The 15,762-nt window shown below is 48.5% G+C and overlaps 2 protein-coding genes across 4 annotated transcripts; one reads left to right on the top strand and one right to left on the bottom strand.

The window, feature by feature from the left end:
• The first annotated feature begins 1,099 nt into the window (after positions 1 to 1,099).
• PAQR6 (progestin and adipoQ receptor family member 6) lies at positions 1,100 to 12,230 on the top strand. Of its 3 annotated transcripts, none has more exons than XM_031966759.1 (8): positions 1,100 to 1,219; positions 3,570 to 3,701; positions 5,347 to 5,474; positions 6,264 to 6,469; positions 6,711 to 6,837; positions 6,983 to 7,079; positions 7,418 to 7,568; positions 11,019 to 12,230. In XM_031966759.1, exons 2-8 carry the CDS (start codon positions 3,651 to 3,653, stop codon positions 11,291 to 11,293), a joined length of 1,035 nt encoding a protein of 344 aa, XP_031822619.1. In that variant the 5' UTR covers positions 1,100 to 1,219; positions 3,570 to 3,650; the 3' UTR covers positions 11,294 to 12,230. The 3 variants fall into 3 exon arrangements, with proteins under 3 accessions (XP_031822619.1, XP_003768138.1, XP_023358031.1); XM_003768090.4 differs by lacking the exon at positions 1,100 to 1,219 and adding an exon at positions 2,177 to 2,298; XM_023502263.2 differs by lacking the exon at positions 1,100 to 1,219 and adding an exon at positions 3,357 to 3,439.
• Positions 12,231 to 12,781: 551 nt separating this feature from the next.
• BGLAP (bone gamma-carboxyglutamate protein) lies at positions 12,782 to 15,015 on the bottom strand. Its single transcript, XM_003768130.4, has 4 exons — positions 14,144 to 15,015; positions 13,634 to 13,672; positions 13,225 to 13,294; positions 12,782 to 12,938 (listed from the first exon to the last, which is right to left on the bottom strand). Exons 1-4 carry the CDS (start codon positions 14,202 to 14,204, stop codon positions 12,809 to 12,811), a joined length of 300 nt encoding a protein of 99 aa, XP_003768178.2. The 5' UTR covers positions 14,205 to 15,015; the 3' UTR covers positions 12,782 to 12,808.
• Positions 15,016 to 15,762: the final 747 nt, after the last annotated feature.

The following is a 15,762-nucleotide window of genomic DNA, read 5'->3' as shown; positions in this document are numbered from 1 at the left end:
CCCCTCCACAAACAGCCAGAGGAAGACAAAGGAAATGAGAGCAGTGCTGGAGGGGAAATGAGATGCCCGTGGCTGGGGGCCTTAGGAAGTTGGAGGTCAGGAGCAAACATGGATCGCAGAGCTTCTGAGAGACGCGGATGATGGTGTGTTGGAGGGACCTCCAGGAGACAATAAAATGGACCGTCAAGAGTTCCTCCCTTCATCTGGTAGTCTTCAAGCAAAAGCAGGGGGATCACTTGGGTATTCAGAGCAGGTTCCCGTGCCGGCTGGTCTCAGCGGGCCTTCCAAATCAGAGATGGTGTCACTGTTCCTTCAGTCATCTCTCCCCTACACAAGCTGGAATCTCATTCTTGATTAAATGATAAATATCCTTTTGAGTGATGTTGCTGTTTAAATAGTTCTGTGCAGGGTGTGGTACAATACAGAATGACACAGGGAAGTGCTTCCTGCAGTCTAAACTTAAGCCCTACTTTAGCAACAGGTTTACAGGAAAAAAGCCCTGTTCTGCACTCCTTTGTCAAACCTAGGTAGATTTGGAGATGGAGCCAAAATGGCAAAAATTTCAAACCTTCATGAGACATTAAATCAGTGTTTCCCTGACCATCTCTGTCTGGGATGAAACTGAGCCAAAAAGTCTCTCCTAATTAGGAAAGGCTCAAATTTAGTCCGGTGTCCCCTCTTTGTTTTTGTCCTGCACACACACCACCCCACCACCCCCAACAGAATGGAGAGGGGAAAAAGGGCTGACTGGCGCCTGTGGGCAAAGGGCCCAGGCTATGTGTAGAGCCAGGCAGCAGTGATCTGCCTGCTAATGGGGATGTACAGATTGACAGCTCTAGGGGACTAAGGTCCCCCACTGCCTGAGCCCTCCAATTGGTTGCATTACCACCTCCTTTCTGCTTCCTTCAACTCCTAGTCCTGTAACACCATGTCCCACCAAGGCAGGACAAGGCAGGAATTGTTCCCCCTTTGTCTCTCTTCCCATTCTACCCCCCCCTCCCCCTTCACTCCCAAGCTCCTGCCTCCTAGCCCAGACCTCTGGTACCAGTAGAGAAATTTGCCAGCCTGCCCCAGCCCCTAGCGCCTAGGAAAAGGAAGCCAGGCCATTGAGGTTTCCCTGAACACTGGCTCAGTGGGATTCTTCCCTCCTGGTGGAACAGGACAGCAATCCCAGACACATTCCAGATCAGCCCCTTTCCATCAGACATACCATCTTCTGGTAAGAAAAGGTTGATATTTTCATGAGGGAGGGACTTTATTATTCCCTGCCTCCAAGGTACCTCTTGCTCCTCCCTCCTTTCTGGGGATATCGAAGTTCAAAGTTAGGAATCGGGTGTCCTCTGACCCCTAGCCTCCCTCTTCTCCCGACCATTCTCATGCCTCCGCCCTCACCGGGCTTCAGGATCGGTCATCTCCCTGGAAGTAGTTTATAAGTCCCCCCCACCCTCCCATTCTCCATGGTGATGGTGTCTCCTCCACCCCAATCTGCTAAGATCTCTAAGCACTATTAGCAACTTCCACTTGTGGGACAGAGTGATATTAAGATTTAAAGGTGGGGAGGAGAAGAATTAAAACATTTGAACCCAATGCTCTTCTCCGAGGCTTGTGCCTGGCTCCCCCACTCTTAACCCTTCCCCTGCCTACTCACACTCATAGGTTCCATGTCTTGGCTGGGTAAACTGAGCCCCACATCCTGCCCCCATCCTCCCTCTGCAACCCTTGAGCATCTACTGATGTGCTACAGGATGTGGTCCTAAAGGGGCCTTGGGGGTCTATTAGGGTGAGAGGAGTGGAGGGGGGGGGATTGGGTGCCTGACTCCCCTGGTATTTTTCTGGAGGGAATGAGCAGCAGAGCAGGGAGAACATCAGCAAACAGAGAAAAACAATGAGGATGGGGGACAGAAAGACCAAGAAGAACAAACAAATCGTGTCAGACGAGGAGGGGAAACAAGGAGTTAAAAGGATGACAGATACCAATGGAGACAGGGAGAACTGAACCCCCAGGCTACCAGGATGAAGGGGAGTTGGCAAACGAGGAATAGAACTGGAAAGTTTTATGTGCTGGGGCTGGGCTAGGGCTGGGCTGGGCTGGACTGGGCTGGGCTAGACTGGGGGGGGGGGAGTGGAGGGGGTGACATCTCTCCTCCCCCGGGGGCGGTTCCTGCCCAGCCTGGCCCTGCCCCTCCACTTGTGCCAAGGAATGTGCCTGAGAAAGGAGGCTAGAACAGCGGGTGGGGGAGCCTGGGACAGAGCTGGGCCCAGACGGGGTCCACGGAGCCCGGAGAGACAGCTTCACAGGTCTGGGGGAGCCTAGAGGGAAAGGGGAGGGCAAGGGTTCAGAAGGGATTGGGACCGGGTGCAGCCCCTCCCCTTCCCGAAGAACACCCAGACATCCTGTATCCCAGGGTCCTCCCCATCCTAGAGAGGACCCACACATTCTGGCCTCCCCTCCCAGGTCTCTGCTCCTCCAGGTATCTGGGTCCTAACCCATTCCCCATCCCAGACTGGACTTGGTTGCTGTCCCTTCCAAGACTCCTCCCCAGTCCAGAGAGGACCCAAGTGTCCGGCCCCAGTTTCCTAGCTGCAGGCCTACTTTCTGATTCCTAGGTTCTTCTTTCCCCTGTGAGATGATTTCTGGGTTCTCCCTGGCCCTGGGCACACTGCCTTTTGAGTGAGTGGCTGCTCCTGGGTGGGGCAGCGTAGGGCAGGGCCTAATGAGCCCAGAACACCTGGGTCCCATGCCCGAAATCAGCTTGGTGGGGAGGGGAGAGAGAACTAGGCACGCAGCCCCTGACCCCTTGCCTAGGTCCCCTGAGGCTGCCCAGTTCCTCTCAATGGGGTACTTGTCCATAATAGACAAAGGAGGATTGAATGGAGTGGTCACAGAGAAATGGGCACTGCCCAGGGCCAAGTAAACGAGATAGTCACCCCATCCTGAGACCAGGCAAATAGGGGAGGTAATTAGGGTCAAAAAACCAAACCTCTGTGTCTTCTCTGGGAAAGGGGGAGCAATGCAGACGCTTGACAGTCTAAGTTCCCTCTGAATAAGGGAAAAGAAATCGGGTTTTCTTTCAGGGAAAGAAAGGGTTTGAAAGGGAGAGGTCATGAGTCCAGACGTTTGAGACCTCTGGGAAAGGGATGGGGGGGTTGGGAGCTACAGTCCTGGGAAAAGAGGCTATATTTAGGGTCGGGGATGAAAGGTGGGGAGAGGAGAGACACCAATTGTTAGGTGGGAAGTAAATTGGGCTCCTTCCCAAATTGAAAGGAAGTTAAAGCATGGCTTCCCACAGCCCTACAGGAAACCAGGGCGGGAAAGGGCCCCTGCTTTCTCTCTTGGTGCACCTCTCTCTGAACACACACAACATCAAATCCCTGTCCCAGGCAACCTTTCTCTCCAGCCCCTGGGGAGAAGAATCCCAGGGAGAGGTACGCCAGTAAGGTAATAGGTGCCAGGTACCTGCCTGCCTCCAGCTCAGGGTCTGGATAAGGGGCGTGGGTTGGTTGTAATTGGGGCTCAACTGGCTGTTATGGGTGAGAATGGGTTTTTTCCCCTTTTTCCATGTCTCTAGGACTCCAGGGTCCATCGACTGTGACTGAGGTAGGGAGGGGGGGCAGCCCCTCTACCAGGGGTGCCCCCCCACTGAGCCACCATGCTGAGCATCAAGTTACCACAGCTACTCCGGGTTCATCAGGTCCCTCGGGTAAGAGAGGGGTCCCCTTAAATCCAGCCCCCCACTTCTCTCCTCTCTCCTGTCTCCTCAAGCTAAACTAGGGGGAGAATTGGCTCTTTCCAGAGAGAATTTTACTTCTCCATTCTTTCATCTTCCTCTTCCTGATCCTTGGGAAGTCCCTCAGGCAGCCCATCCTTCGATCATTCTGTCATAGCATCAGCCCTTCCTGATACCATCCTTAAAGAGATGACTCTGGCAAGTTTATGGGTTCCTATTTATACAGCCATGTAAAGGGGGGGAAGTACTTTCCTCCGATCCCCATAAAATATGTAGTGGAGCCCCATTTCGTCCGCGAAGAAATCAAAGCTCAAGGATTTCTCTGAATTGGAGGGTGTTACACATTTATGAAGTGCCTGTTCTGGGCGAGGTATTATTGACCCAAAGAAAGGGGCAAGGTCCCTGCCCAGGACCCGCTCATAATTTAACAGGGCAGACAACAGAGAGATAAAGAGGGCACAATCAATTAGGGGGAGGCACTGGAACAAAGAGGGATTCGTTTGAGCTCCCCCCAAAAGGTGGGATTTCACTGGGATTGGAGGAAGCCAGGAAAGGCAAGGGTGCAAAGCATTCCCTTCACAGGGGCCAGTATCTGAGCCGGTTCTTCTTGCTCAGACTGAGTTTCCTTCCATTGTATCAATCTTAGTAATAACAGTAAAAGCTCTCATTTTACACAGTAACATTGTTTCCTTCAGACATTAGAGGCAGCCTGAGATGGTCACAAAAGTGGGAAGGTCTGGATTCAAGCGCTCCCTGGGACACATACCGATGGGGTGGTCGGTCCTGGGCAACCCACCTAACCTCCCAGTGTCCTAGTGTCAAAGGCTAATAAATCAGTGGGAAGAACTGAACAATAGGAATTGCTACAAATCAGCCATTGACTTAAAAAAACACCACATATTAACATATGTGGTACTAAGATAATAGTAGAGACTAGGTAATAGAAACGTGTGGGAAGAACTAAACAATAAGGATTGCTACAAGTTACCCACTGACTTAAAAAATTACATATTAGGGGGCAGTGAGATGGTGTGGATAGAGCACCAGCCCTCAAGTCAGAAGGACCTGAGTTCAAATGTGAATCACTTAATACATCCTGGCTGTGTGACCCTGGGCAAGTCATTTAATCCCAAATGCCCCACAGGGGGAAAAACACATATTAATATTACCTATGTTTTACTATGTAAAATGAGACCTAGGTAATGTAAACAGGTGAGAAGAACTGAACAATAAGGATTGCTGCAAGTTACCCATTGACTTAAAAAAACATATTAATATTATCTGTTGTATTGTGTAAAATGAGACATAAGTAATACAAACAGATGGGAAGAACTGAAAAATAAGGATTGTTACAAATCACCTGTTGACTTTAAAAATTATATATTAAAATTACCTGTGTTTTATTGGGTTTTTTTAACTAAATATTTTCCAATAACAGACGATACTAGACAACTTTCAAAAACTGAATGATTCTAAATTGTAGAGAAGGTGCAGGTCTGTATTAATAAAAGGAATTTCCTCACTGGGAAATGTCTTAAATCCTGTCAGATCTCCATCCCTATCTCATTTGAGTAGCACCGTACTCCAGACACTGGGCTCTTGACTTCTTCTGCCTTAGGTCTTCTGGGAAGATGGAATCATCTCGGGTTATCGCCACCCCACCAGCTCTGCCCTGGACTGTGTACTCAGCTCCTTCCAGATGACAAATGAGACTGTCAACATCTGGACCCATTTCCTGCCTACCTGGTGATGAGGAGGGATCATGGATAGTGGGGCGGTAGTAGAGGAGTAGAGGGGATAGTATGAGGGGAGGAGAAAGGAGAGAAGAAGAGAAAGAAAGGAGGAGGAAAACCGAGCAAAGAGAGGTGGGCAGCAGGGATACATGAAGTGTGGAAAACAGGTCCTTGGGTGAGATTTAAAGTGTCAGTGGGTGTTTAGTCTAAATTTAACTTCCTTTGGAAGCCAAAGCCTGAAAAATAGAGACCAAGGCTAATAGATCTAACAATCATATATCTTTTTTCTTTAAAAAAATATATTTTTTTTTATTTTTCAAAATACATGCAAAGATATTTTTCAACATTCGCCCTTGCAAAACCTTGTGTTCCAAATTTTTCTTCTCCTGCCCTCCCCTAGACAGCAAGTAATCCAGTATAGGTTAACCACAACCATATTTCAAAGCACTTTCCTGACAGCATTCCTGGGATGCAGACCAGCAACATAGATATCATGATCTCCTTTTAATAGATTGAGCTTCAGAGAGGTTCCGTGATTTGCAGGATCTTAGAATGTTGAACTGGGACCACAGAACCCTCTCTCTCCTTTTCCAATTGAAGAAATGGAGAACCAAGATTTAAATAATTTAAATTATTAATATATTTTATTATATTACATAATTAATAAATTAAGTTAAATTCAAATAATTTTTTAAAATTACGTCAATACAAAGAGTTGTGTTGGATTATGACCTCTAAAGACTGGGGGAGGAAGATGTCTCGATGTTGCTTCTGGACCTGCCCTCTGCATTCTCCGTTCTAGGTATTTCCTGTGGAGGCTCCTGGCCCTGGCCGAGGGTCCTGGCTTCTGGTCGGAGCCATACCACTGGCCGCTGCTGGTGTTTCTGCTGCTCATCTGCCTGTACCCATTCACGTCCTGCTGCGCCCACACCTTCAGCTCCATGTCACCCCGAGCCCGCCACATCTGCTACTTCCTGGACTATGGTGCCCTCAGCCTCTACAGCCTTGGTGAGCCTGGACCCCTCCCGTCCTAACGGTTAGCTTTTTCCTGTGGAACCCTGGCATGAGCCCCCCTTGCCTTGCTCATCATCGGCTCCCTGAAATTTCAGATTTTTTTTTAACCAAGAACTCCAGGATTTCCTCCACTAGTCTTTTCCCCAAGCCCATGCCCAGGGGCCCTGGCACCCCCTTTGGGAGCCCCGTGGAACACCAGGAAGAGTAATTACAAGGTCACCCTATGTTCCCCCAGGCTGTGCACTCACCTATGGAGCCTATGCCATGCCTTTTTCCTGGCTCAACAGCCCCCTGCATCAGCTATTCGTGCCCACAGCCGCAGTCAACTCCCTCCTGTGCACCTGCCTTTCCTGTTATTCCAGGTACCTCCCGCCTCAGGTGTGGCTGCGCTCGCTGAGCCCTCCTGCCCCATCCTGCTCCATGTCCCCCCACTCAGCACAGAAAACAGGGACTCATGCTCCCCGGGGTGTGGACCTTGGAGAATGACTCTTGACCTTCCCCCCTCAGGTTTCTAGAACTGGAGAATCCGCGGCTGAGTAAGGTGTTACGCACAGTGGCGTTTGCCTACCCTTTCTTCTTCGACAACCTCCCGCTTTTCTATCGGGTAAAGTGGGGGCTGGCCCCAAGCCCACCCCCGGGGTCACAGCCTCAGCTCCTCACCCCGGCGTTCAGAACCCCTTTCTCTTCCACCTCCCCACCCTGCTGCCCCCGGCCCAGTTCTGAGACCCCTCAACTTTCATCCTGTGACCCAGACTCCACCTTCTGAGACCCAACCCATTCTGAGACCTTCACCTAGAACCACAGCTCCAGTCCTGGGGTCCAGACCTCCCAAGTCCAATCAGGGGTCCACATATCTCAGCCCAGAACTGAGGGATCCAAGCCTGAAGGCACTAGTCCAAATCCTAGTCATCCTCACCCACCGTGTTCCTTTCTCTCCCCCAGCTCCTGCTGTGCTCCAGTGGGGGTTTCAGCTGTGGGCAAGAAGCTCTGAGTGCCAACCACAGCTACCATCTGCTCTGTGCCCTGCTCACTGGCTTCCTCTTTGCCTCCCACCTCCCTGAACGTCTGGCACCTGGCCGCTTCGACTATATCGGTGAGGGGGTGCCCCATCCTGGGAGCATGGGGGAGACATCTCCAGAAGTATGGGAGAGACACCTCCGGGAGTATGGGGGAGACACCCCTGGGAGTATGGGGGAGACCCTCCTGGAGTATGGGGGAGACACCTCCAGAAATATGGGGGAGACACCCCTGGGAGTATGGGGGAAACACCTCTGGGAGTACAGGGGAGACACCTCTCAGGAATATGGGGGAGACACCTCCTGGGTTTCTTAGAAGGTGAAAGAGGAGGAAATGTGGCCTAGGAGAGATAAAGACTACACAACAGGAGGAACTTCCCAATGTAGTCTATGATCTGAAGGTTTGTTTATAACTTGGCTGTTTGGAAAACACTTTTTCCGCTAAGAACAATGTTATAAATACAGAAGCTGATAATGTAGATAACCAGTGCTGGTGTTTAGAAAGTCCTTTACAAAGAACCTTCCTGATACGATCTCCATAGGACAGATGATGCAGATTACCAAGGAAACTGAGGCTCAGGGAAATGATTTATTAACATAGCTAGTGTCATTAAGGACTAAAACCCAGCTCATCTTATCCCAGATTCAGTATTCATTTTTTGTTCCTTTTTTTTTTCTCCCTTTCTTTTCTTCCCTTTTTTTTCCCCTCTCAACTTTTCTTTCTTTCCCTCCTTCCTTCTCTTTTTTTCTTTCTTCCCTTGCATCTTTGTTCTCTTCTTCCTTTTCTTTCTTTTCTCTTTATTTTTTTCTCTTTTTCTTCCTTTCTTTTCTTTCCTTCCTTTAGTACTTCTTCCCCCTACACACAAATCCCATGATACTTCCCAGTTGTAATGACCTGACATGGAACCAGGAAACTGGAGACTATGCCCTGTTGACCTTAGAAAAGAGGAGAAGGAAGTGCTTTTTTCCCATTTCACCCCCAGACAAAATATTTAGAAAGTCTGATATGCTTCCATCTCCTTTTCTGTGTCCTCCTCTCCAGTGACTCTCTATCTTAAGCCTCTCATTTTGCCAGTTTACCCCAAAATGCTCCCAAGTGTCAACATCACATGACTGCTGGAAAGACAGTGCTTTCTTTATAAACCTTAAGAGTGCTATAGAAATGTGAGTTATTATAAATCAAGCCTTCAATGGCTTCATGATCTTAGTGATACAGACATTCCCTCCATTTGTACAGATTGCGACCCCTCAATGCTTTCTTATCATTTGCAGTTCTTCTCCATGTCCCTCAGGTGAGGTCAGTTAGCCAAATGAACATGAATTAAGTGCCTTCTATATGCCAGGCCCTGTGCTAAACACGGGGGAATACAAGGAAAAGCACCCCCTGCCCTTCAGACACCCACAGTCTAATGAGGGAGTTGATATGCAAGTGAGTGTGCACAAACAATGTTTAGACAGAATAAATTAAAATTAAATTATTAAAATTAAAAAATATGGGGCATCTAGGTGGTGCAGTGGATAGAGCACCAGCCCTGAAATCAAGAGGACCTGAGTTCAAATGTGGCCTTAGACACTTGGTATGTCCCAGCTATGTGACCCTGGGCAAGTCACTTAACCCCAACTGCCTCAGCAAAAAAAGAATAAAAAATATTTTAAAATATTTAACAGAGGGAAGGTATTAGTATTAAAAGGAATTAGGAACTGCTTTCTTAGAAGATGAGTTTTAGTTGGGACTTGAAGATAGAGATAAAGAGAAAAGGGCATTTGAGATATGGAGGACAGGCAATGATACCGAGTTGGGAGAGGAAGAATCCAATGCTCCAAGAACAGGCAGGAGGCTGGGTCCCTAGAGCCAAGAGCAGGTGGGGCACGGCAGGCAGTGAGGATGGGGGGTAAGGTGAAGGGGACAGATTAGGAAGGGCTCTGAACCCCACAGGTTTCTCTCTCATTCTGGAGCTGATGGGGAGCCACTGGAGGGTACTGGGTAGGGTAAGGTTTCTTTGGCAGTTGGATGGAGCATGGATTGTCACAGGGAGAGACTTGAGGCAGGCAGACTCCCCAGCAGGTTACTGCAGTAAGTTAGGTAAGAGTTGGTGGCAGTGTCAGTGGTGGTGGGCCAGAATGAGAGACTGACTGCAGAGGCTGTGACCACAGATTGGGGAAGAGGTGAGAGAGCATAAGAAATCTAAAATGCCCCCAAAGTTTTGGGTCTGGGGAGCTGCCGGGATGTTGGTGCCCCCAAGGGAGGTTGAAAGGGAGGAAGGTATGGAAGGGAAGATGTCTACAAAAGATCCAGTTGGAGATGCCTCCTGGGTGATTGGAGATGTGAGAAGTTAGCAAGGAGGATAAGGATGGTTAAGTAGATTTTAGAATCATTAGCATAAGGATGAGAACTGGGAGAGCTGAAAGAAATAAATAACATTATGTAGGAGAGGGCGAGCAAGTTGGGTCCTGTGGGATGCCCATCAGTGTTCATGCCACGGATGAAGCTATCATCGTTCAGAATTGGTCAGGAGAAGACAGAGTTCTGAAAACCCAAGAGAGAAGGGGGTATCTATAAGAGGGATGCGTCATAGTATCAGAGGTTGCAGAGGTCAAGAAGGATGAGGATTGAGAAAAGGCCACGGGATTTGGCAATTAAGAGATCACTGGTAACTTTAGAGAGAGCAGTTTTGTCTGACTGATGAGGTTGGAGGCCACTCTGTTGGGGGTTCAGAAATGAGTGAGAGATCCACCCAAGGAGTTGGGGGCTCCACTGAAATCTTAAAATTCTGTGGATAATCTGCTATCTCATTATCACTACTTGACTAGTGCGCATTTTCATCCACTTGTATGTATCCTTAATGGTATAAAAATATTACTACTCTGCAAGATTACCTCTTTTTTCACATAAAGCTACATTTCCTTAGCATCTCAGGAATAGCAGTAACTCCCATCTGTTTGGCCCTTTAAAGCTTACAAAGCAGTTTTCCTACCACCCAGAATTTCCACACCCAAAGAGGAGCTTTGTTAATCCCAATAAGCCTGAAATTTGTTAGGACTAAGCAAGGCTGCAAAGTGTAATGAGGCTATAAACCGTGAGGGGAAAGGTATCTGGGTGTCTGAGCACGACCACACTGGCCAGACTGTTCAGCCCAAGAGTCTGCCCTGAGGTCAGCACCCTGCTGCTTTTCCCAGGAAGCAGGAATCACGGGTTCTCTAATAGCTAGCAGTTTATTTTGTTTTGTTTTTTAAAAATCCCCCCCCCACAACATCTTCCACCTCAGAAGAGGGCTGGGGCTAAGCAGATGCATGTGTGAGTCATGTTTATGGGTTGGAGGAAGCCTGTAAATTCATAAAATGTCATTGCTAAAAGGGAGATTAAAGGGGATCTTAGAACTCATCTAGTCCCCTTCTGTAGAAAGAAAACTACTGTTCAGAGACTAATCACAGACACCCGTAGGAGAAAGAAACTTGGAGAGAAATGGAGAAGAGAGAAAGGTCCAGAGGTGTGCACAAAATCCTAATGCTTCTGCCTTTTCCCACAGGCCATAGTCACCAGCTGTTCCACATCTGTGCAGTGCTAGGAACTCATTTCCAACTGGAGGCGGTGCTGGCTGATATGGGGGCACGGCGGGACTGGCTCTCAGCCCATAGCCCTCCCTTATCCCTGGCAGCCACTGTGGCCACCATGGGTCTTGCTGTGACTGGGAACCTGATTATAATTGCCATCTTCACAACAGCCCTGCTTCGTGCCCCCCAAGCCTGCCCCTTGTTGCAAGAAACCCAGCCTGAGTCAATAGGCAGGGCCAAGGGGGAATAAGAGGAGGAACCTCAGAAGGTGCTTCTCCCACCATCTAACTCCCCAGATTCCAGCTCAATCAGCTGCCACCCTTCTCCCCTGTAGTCTTTTCATCTCTAGGAGAGAAGTAGATAAAGGACCTAGGAATCCAGGTGCCCAGATCCTGACTCAGCTCTGGAGACTGAGGGCAGAAAGTCCTGAGCCTATAAGAAAGGGTATGAAAGGAGAGGAAAAGACAGAAGAGGAAATGGGGATTGGGAGAGGGCAGAGGGACTGGGATGCAAGGGCAGGGGAGGAGAGGGAGCAGGAGACCAGTTGTTTTGAGTGGAAGTAGGTGCTAAGGGTGAGAGATGGGATGGATTAATGGGAGAAGGCCCAAGGATCCCTCAGGTCCCCAAGATGTGTCCAGCTCAGGGGGATGGGTTCAAACTGAATTTGCTTTTGAGCTGTATAGAAAAGATCCCACAGATTGGGTCAGAGTAAGGTGTTATAAAGATATTAAAGATTCTAATAGGGGCCCCATCTATTAGATTATTATCTGGACCTAGGTCAGAACAATTTAGAGAAAGTATTAGAGATCATTAGGTTATCAAATATTAAGATCAGGATCATGCAGAGAATCTGGGTTAGTCTTTGGGGAAATAACTGTCTTTAGGGACCCTTGGAGTTCAGGTGTTCAATGATCACCTCTTCCTGAGGAAACTAACGCCATTAATTTAGACTTCACCAAAGGGGCCATCCTTTAACCCCAATCTTTGGGACCAAACTCACCTAGCCCTCTGACATGCTGAAATGACCAGAAGATGATCATCTCCAAGCCAAGATGAGAGGTGAAATGGAAAAAGGAACCGATGATTGATTCCTGGGAGAAACTGGACTGAAATAAGTTACAGCCCCCTTGGTATGTGCACCTGCTTTACTAGCACCTACTTGCCAATAAAGATTTTTCTCTCTCTCAGATGGCCTGGTAGTCTGTGGATCTGAGAAGCCTCTTTCGCAGCCCCAAAGACAGCTTTGCATGCCTGATTATAGGACCAGAGATGTGTGGTCTGCTCAGCTGTGGAAGGCGTCCTAAGGAGGAAAGATCAATATAACTGCTTCCTCCTCCCTGGAGGCGACCGGGAACAAAGAACTACACAGAAAGGGACAAAGGACTGAAGTCAGACCTTAGGCATCTTTTCTTGGAGGGAGGGTGTGGGACTTGGACTGGGATACAAGGCAACTCCCTTACTTGGGGGCAAAGGATGGGGCAAGTCCAGGTTTGCCTAGCTTGGGAGGCAAAGCTCAAAAAGCTCTCCATTCTTCCCAACCCAAACACATCCACACACCCACGTCCACACTACCCCCCCAAAGAATGACAGACCAGCTGATTCCTTTCCCCCTCATGTTTATTTCTGAAAAAGCCAGGAACTCTGAAGCGGACAATGTACTGGGTGTGGGTGAGTGGGGGGAGCTCTGGGAACAAGAAGCGGATCTGGTGTCTCAGAACAGACAGCTTGGGGAGTACATCTGAGGGAGAGAGCGGGTGTCCGGGGTCTAGGCTGTCCCGTAGAATCGCCGATAAGCCTCACTGAAGCCAATGTGGTCAGCTAGTTCATCACAGTCGGGGTTAAGCTCACACACCTCCCGTTTCTGCTCCAAAGGGTCAGGATAGGGGGCAGGAAGCCTAGGGGAGAGGGCTGGGTTAGTCTGTTCTTCCCCCTGCCTCTAACAGAGCAAGCCTTCTCCAACCTGGAGAGTCTTATGAAGGTCTGACCTCCCCCTTCAGGGCTGGCTCAAGAGTTCAAAGATGGGCAAATGGAAAGTGGAATCCCTATTATTCTGGGCATCTCATGACAAGGGGTCACAACACAGCCAGAGGGAAGGACAAACTGACTGGACCCGAGGGAAGCCTCCCCACTCCCCAGCCTCTTCATCTCCAGTCCATCTTCCTCAGGTGGCCAAACACTCACCCTTGCCAGTTGTACACTTGGCGCTTTGGTCTCCTCGCCAGCTCACTACTCTCACGCTTGGAGGCAAAGGCTGGGGAGCAAGAGACAGGTCAGTGCTGGCCACCCCTCCGTAATAACCCACTGGGAGGGAACCAATTTCTGCCGCAGACTCCCTCCCCTCAACCCAATCGAGTAGAAAGCTGGGGGTGGAGCAAAGAGAAGTCTCAGCCTTCCCAGCTGAGCTTCAGAGCAGTCTGCCTAAGGTAGGACAGACCGTGGGCGGGAGAACATCAGGGGCTTGGGGTCCTTGAGGAAGACGGAGGGAAGGGGGGCACAGAGACAGAGAAGCACTCAGGAACCTTTTTATTTCATCATGAAATGAATGGGCAAATGAAAATTAGCCTCCTTCCCTGAAGTCCCCGTTACTTACCTGTTCTTTTGCCAGACTCTTGGGGACCAGCTTCAGCATCTAAAAGACAATAATAAACAATGCTCCTAAGCATTTTTCTCCTATGATCCCTTCATTCTTTTTCTTTAGCTGTTCCTTTTTTCCCCACACAGAATAAATCAAAGGGATTGCATTAAGAGGTGTGCTGAGGTAAGCTGAGAAATGGAACTCCCAGTGGTAGTAACCATTTTCTCCTTGGAAATCTTGAGAAAAAGATATGTCACTCAAGCTAAACCGGGATGTGGTTAGCCAGCCTAGAAGCCAAGGGAGGAAGAGGAGGATGATTGAGGGGACTATCTCAACTGCTCACTGCTCTCATCCTACCAACTGGTCCCTAGAAGGGGAAGCTGCTGGCATCCAAGTATCCAAGATAGGTTGTTAGGTTGTTTCTCCAGGCAGAAGCACAGGAGGAACTGATGAATGGGGTACTGGGGGTGAAGATCCCTGCTCCTTCCACAAGGACTCTTTTACCTCCCTCAGCCCCACACTCACCTTGCTTGCAGAGGCAGAGGGTGGCCAGGGTCAGCAAGGAGAAAAGTAGGACTATCTTCATGATGCAGCTGTCCAGCGGGAGGTCAGGTGCAGTTCAGTCCACACTGGTCCTGTGCCTTTACACCCTTTTCCAGGGCATCCTTTATATCTTCTGAGCTCCCTGGCCCTCAAGGGCAGGGGCGTACCTCTGGCTGACCACAGAAGGGTGGGCCTGAGGTAAACTTTGCCAGCTCTATTTGAAGGCTATCCGCTTTAGGACTAACAGGCCCAAACCTCAAAGGATGTTGTGGTTTGGGACACATCAAGTGTTCAAGGGATGGGAGGATGAAGACTTGAAGATTTCAATGGATGCAGTTGTGCCATGGGGCCCCCTTTTTCCTATTATCCCATTCTGAGCCGTCCATGCTGCAGTCCAACACTTTTACAGGCAGAGACCAATATTGAACAAAGATGTGGAAGGAGCTAAGGGAACCGAGTCCTCCAGTCATTCCCTCTCTTCTCCACTTGGCCATTAGTCTCTACCACATTTCCTTTCTTCTTCTAGCACAATTCCTAATCCCAGCCCCTTCTCCTTCAAGACCTCCTCCCTGTCCCTAAGTGTAACAGAAGCCTAAATAGGCATAATGGGGATCCAGGGGAGGAAGAAGGGAATTCGGGATGATGGGTTTTAAATAGGTCAATGAGCGAAGTTCAGCTCTGTTTCTTCTCCTAGCCTATGATTTCCATGAATCTGATCCTAGTGGCTCAGGTCCTGTGAGAAGATGCCAAACCCCAGAGGAAAAACACCAAGCAATGCCCTTGATTACCCGGGTCCTATGACCCCTCTGTTTGCCAAAAGTCAGGGTATGGTTTATAAGAAAATAAAAAGTTTGACGAGACCTTGAGTGGAGCCTTGCGCTGGACTGCCTGGGGCTCAGGAGATGGAAAGTTGAATGAAGGGCTTGGGGTGAATAATGGGAGAAAAGAACGTTCAGGTTAAGTTTCACAAAGATGGGTCTTCAAAAGGGAATAGAAGGCAAAGTCTCAAAAACATTCTGTACTAAAATATCTTCTTTTCCCTTCTGATACAGGCTCAGGCAGAGAGGCCACATGGGTCCCCTCTGTCTGGACTCTATAGTCTATGTATATATATATGTATAGTCTATGTATATATATAGTCTATATGGACTCTATATATATCAACCCTATAGGGAGGTGGGATAGACAGTCTGGCTGACTTACCAAGTAAACAAACACATTTTCCCCCTGGGGATTGGAATCATTGAGTGGATAAGAAATTGGCTGTTGATGGTGCTTAACTCCAATCTAATCTTAATTTTTCCCAGTATCTATGAAAAATGAAATCATTATTTCTCTGGCCTATTCTGTAGTTCTTCCTTCTATCTTAGCTTTCTTTCTAACTTAACATTCTCTCTATGTCTGTCTCATTCCCTACTAAACTGTAAGCTACTGAAAGAGATTTGCTTTTTATTTATGTATAGGATATATTTAACAAACATGTAAATGAATCTATTCTGCTACCTTGGTTGCTTCTTCCTTATTTTGGGGAGTAAAAGTAAATAGGATTTAAAATAAGGGAGAAAGATGTCTATTAGAGAGTTATCAGCTTGTTTTTATCC

Source organism: Sarcophilus harrisii, chromosome 4 (genome assembly GCF_902635505.1).
Source record: "Sarcophilus harrisii chromosome 4, mSarHar1.11, whole genome shotgun sequence".
Taxonomy (NCBI): Eukaryota; Metazoa; Chordata; class Mammalia; order Dasyuromorphia; family Dasyuridae; genus Sarcophilus; species Sarcophilus harrisii.
This window is presented reverse-complemented; position numbering and strand designations above follow the sequence as displayed.

Bases quoted from the DNA above. Each gene is read 5' to 3' on its own strand.
- PAQR6 (XM_031966759.1), top strand. From the start codon at position 3,651: ATGCTGAGCATCAAGTTACCACAGCTACTCCGGGTTCATCAGGTCCCT. The intron at 6,838-6,982 runs GTACCTCCCGCC...TTCCCCCCTCAG, and splicing joins TGCCTTTCCTGTTATTCCAG to GTTTCTAGAACTGGAGAATC. The intron at 7,080-7,417 runs GTAAAGTGGGGG...TCTCTCCCCCAG, and splicing joins ACCTCCCGCTTTTCTATCGG to CTCCTGCTGTGCTCCAGTGG.
- BGLAP (XM_003768130.4), bottom strand. From the start codon at position 14,204: ATGAAGATAGTCCTACTTTTCTCCTTGCTGACCCTGGCCACCCTCTGC. The intron at 13,673-14,143 runs GTGAGTGTGGGG...ATTGTCTTTTAG, and splicing joins CCTCTGCCTCTGCAAGCAAG to ATGCTGAAGCTGGTCCCCAA. The intron at 12,939-13,224 runs GTGAGTGTTTGG...CCTCTCCCCTAG, and splicing joins CAAGTGTACAACTGGCAAGG to GCTTCCTGCCCCCTATCCTG.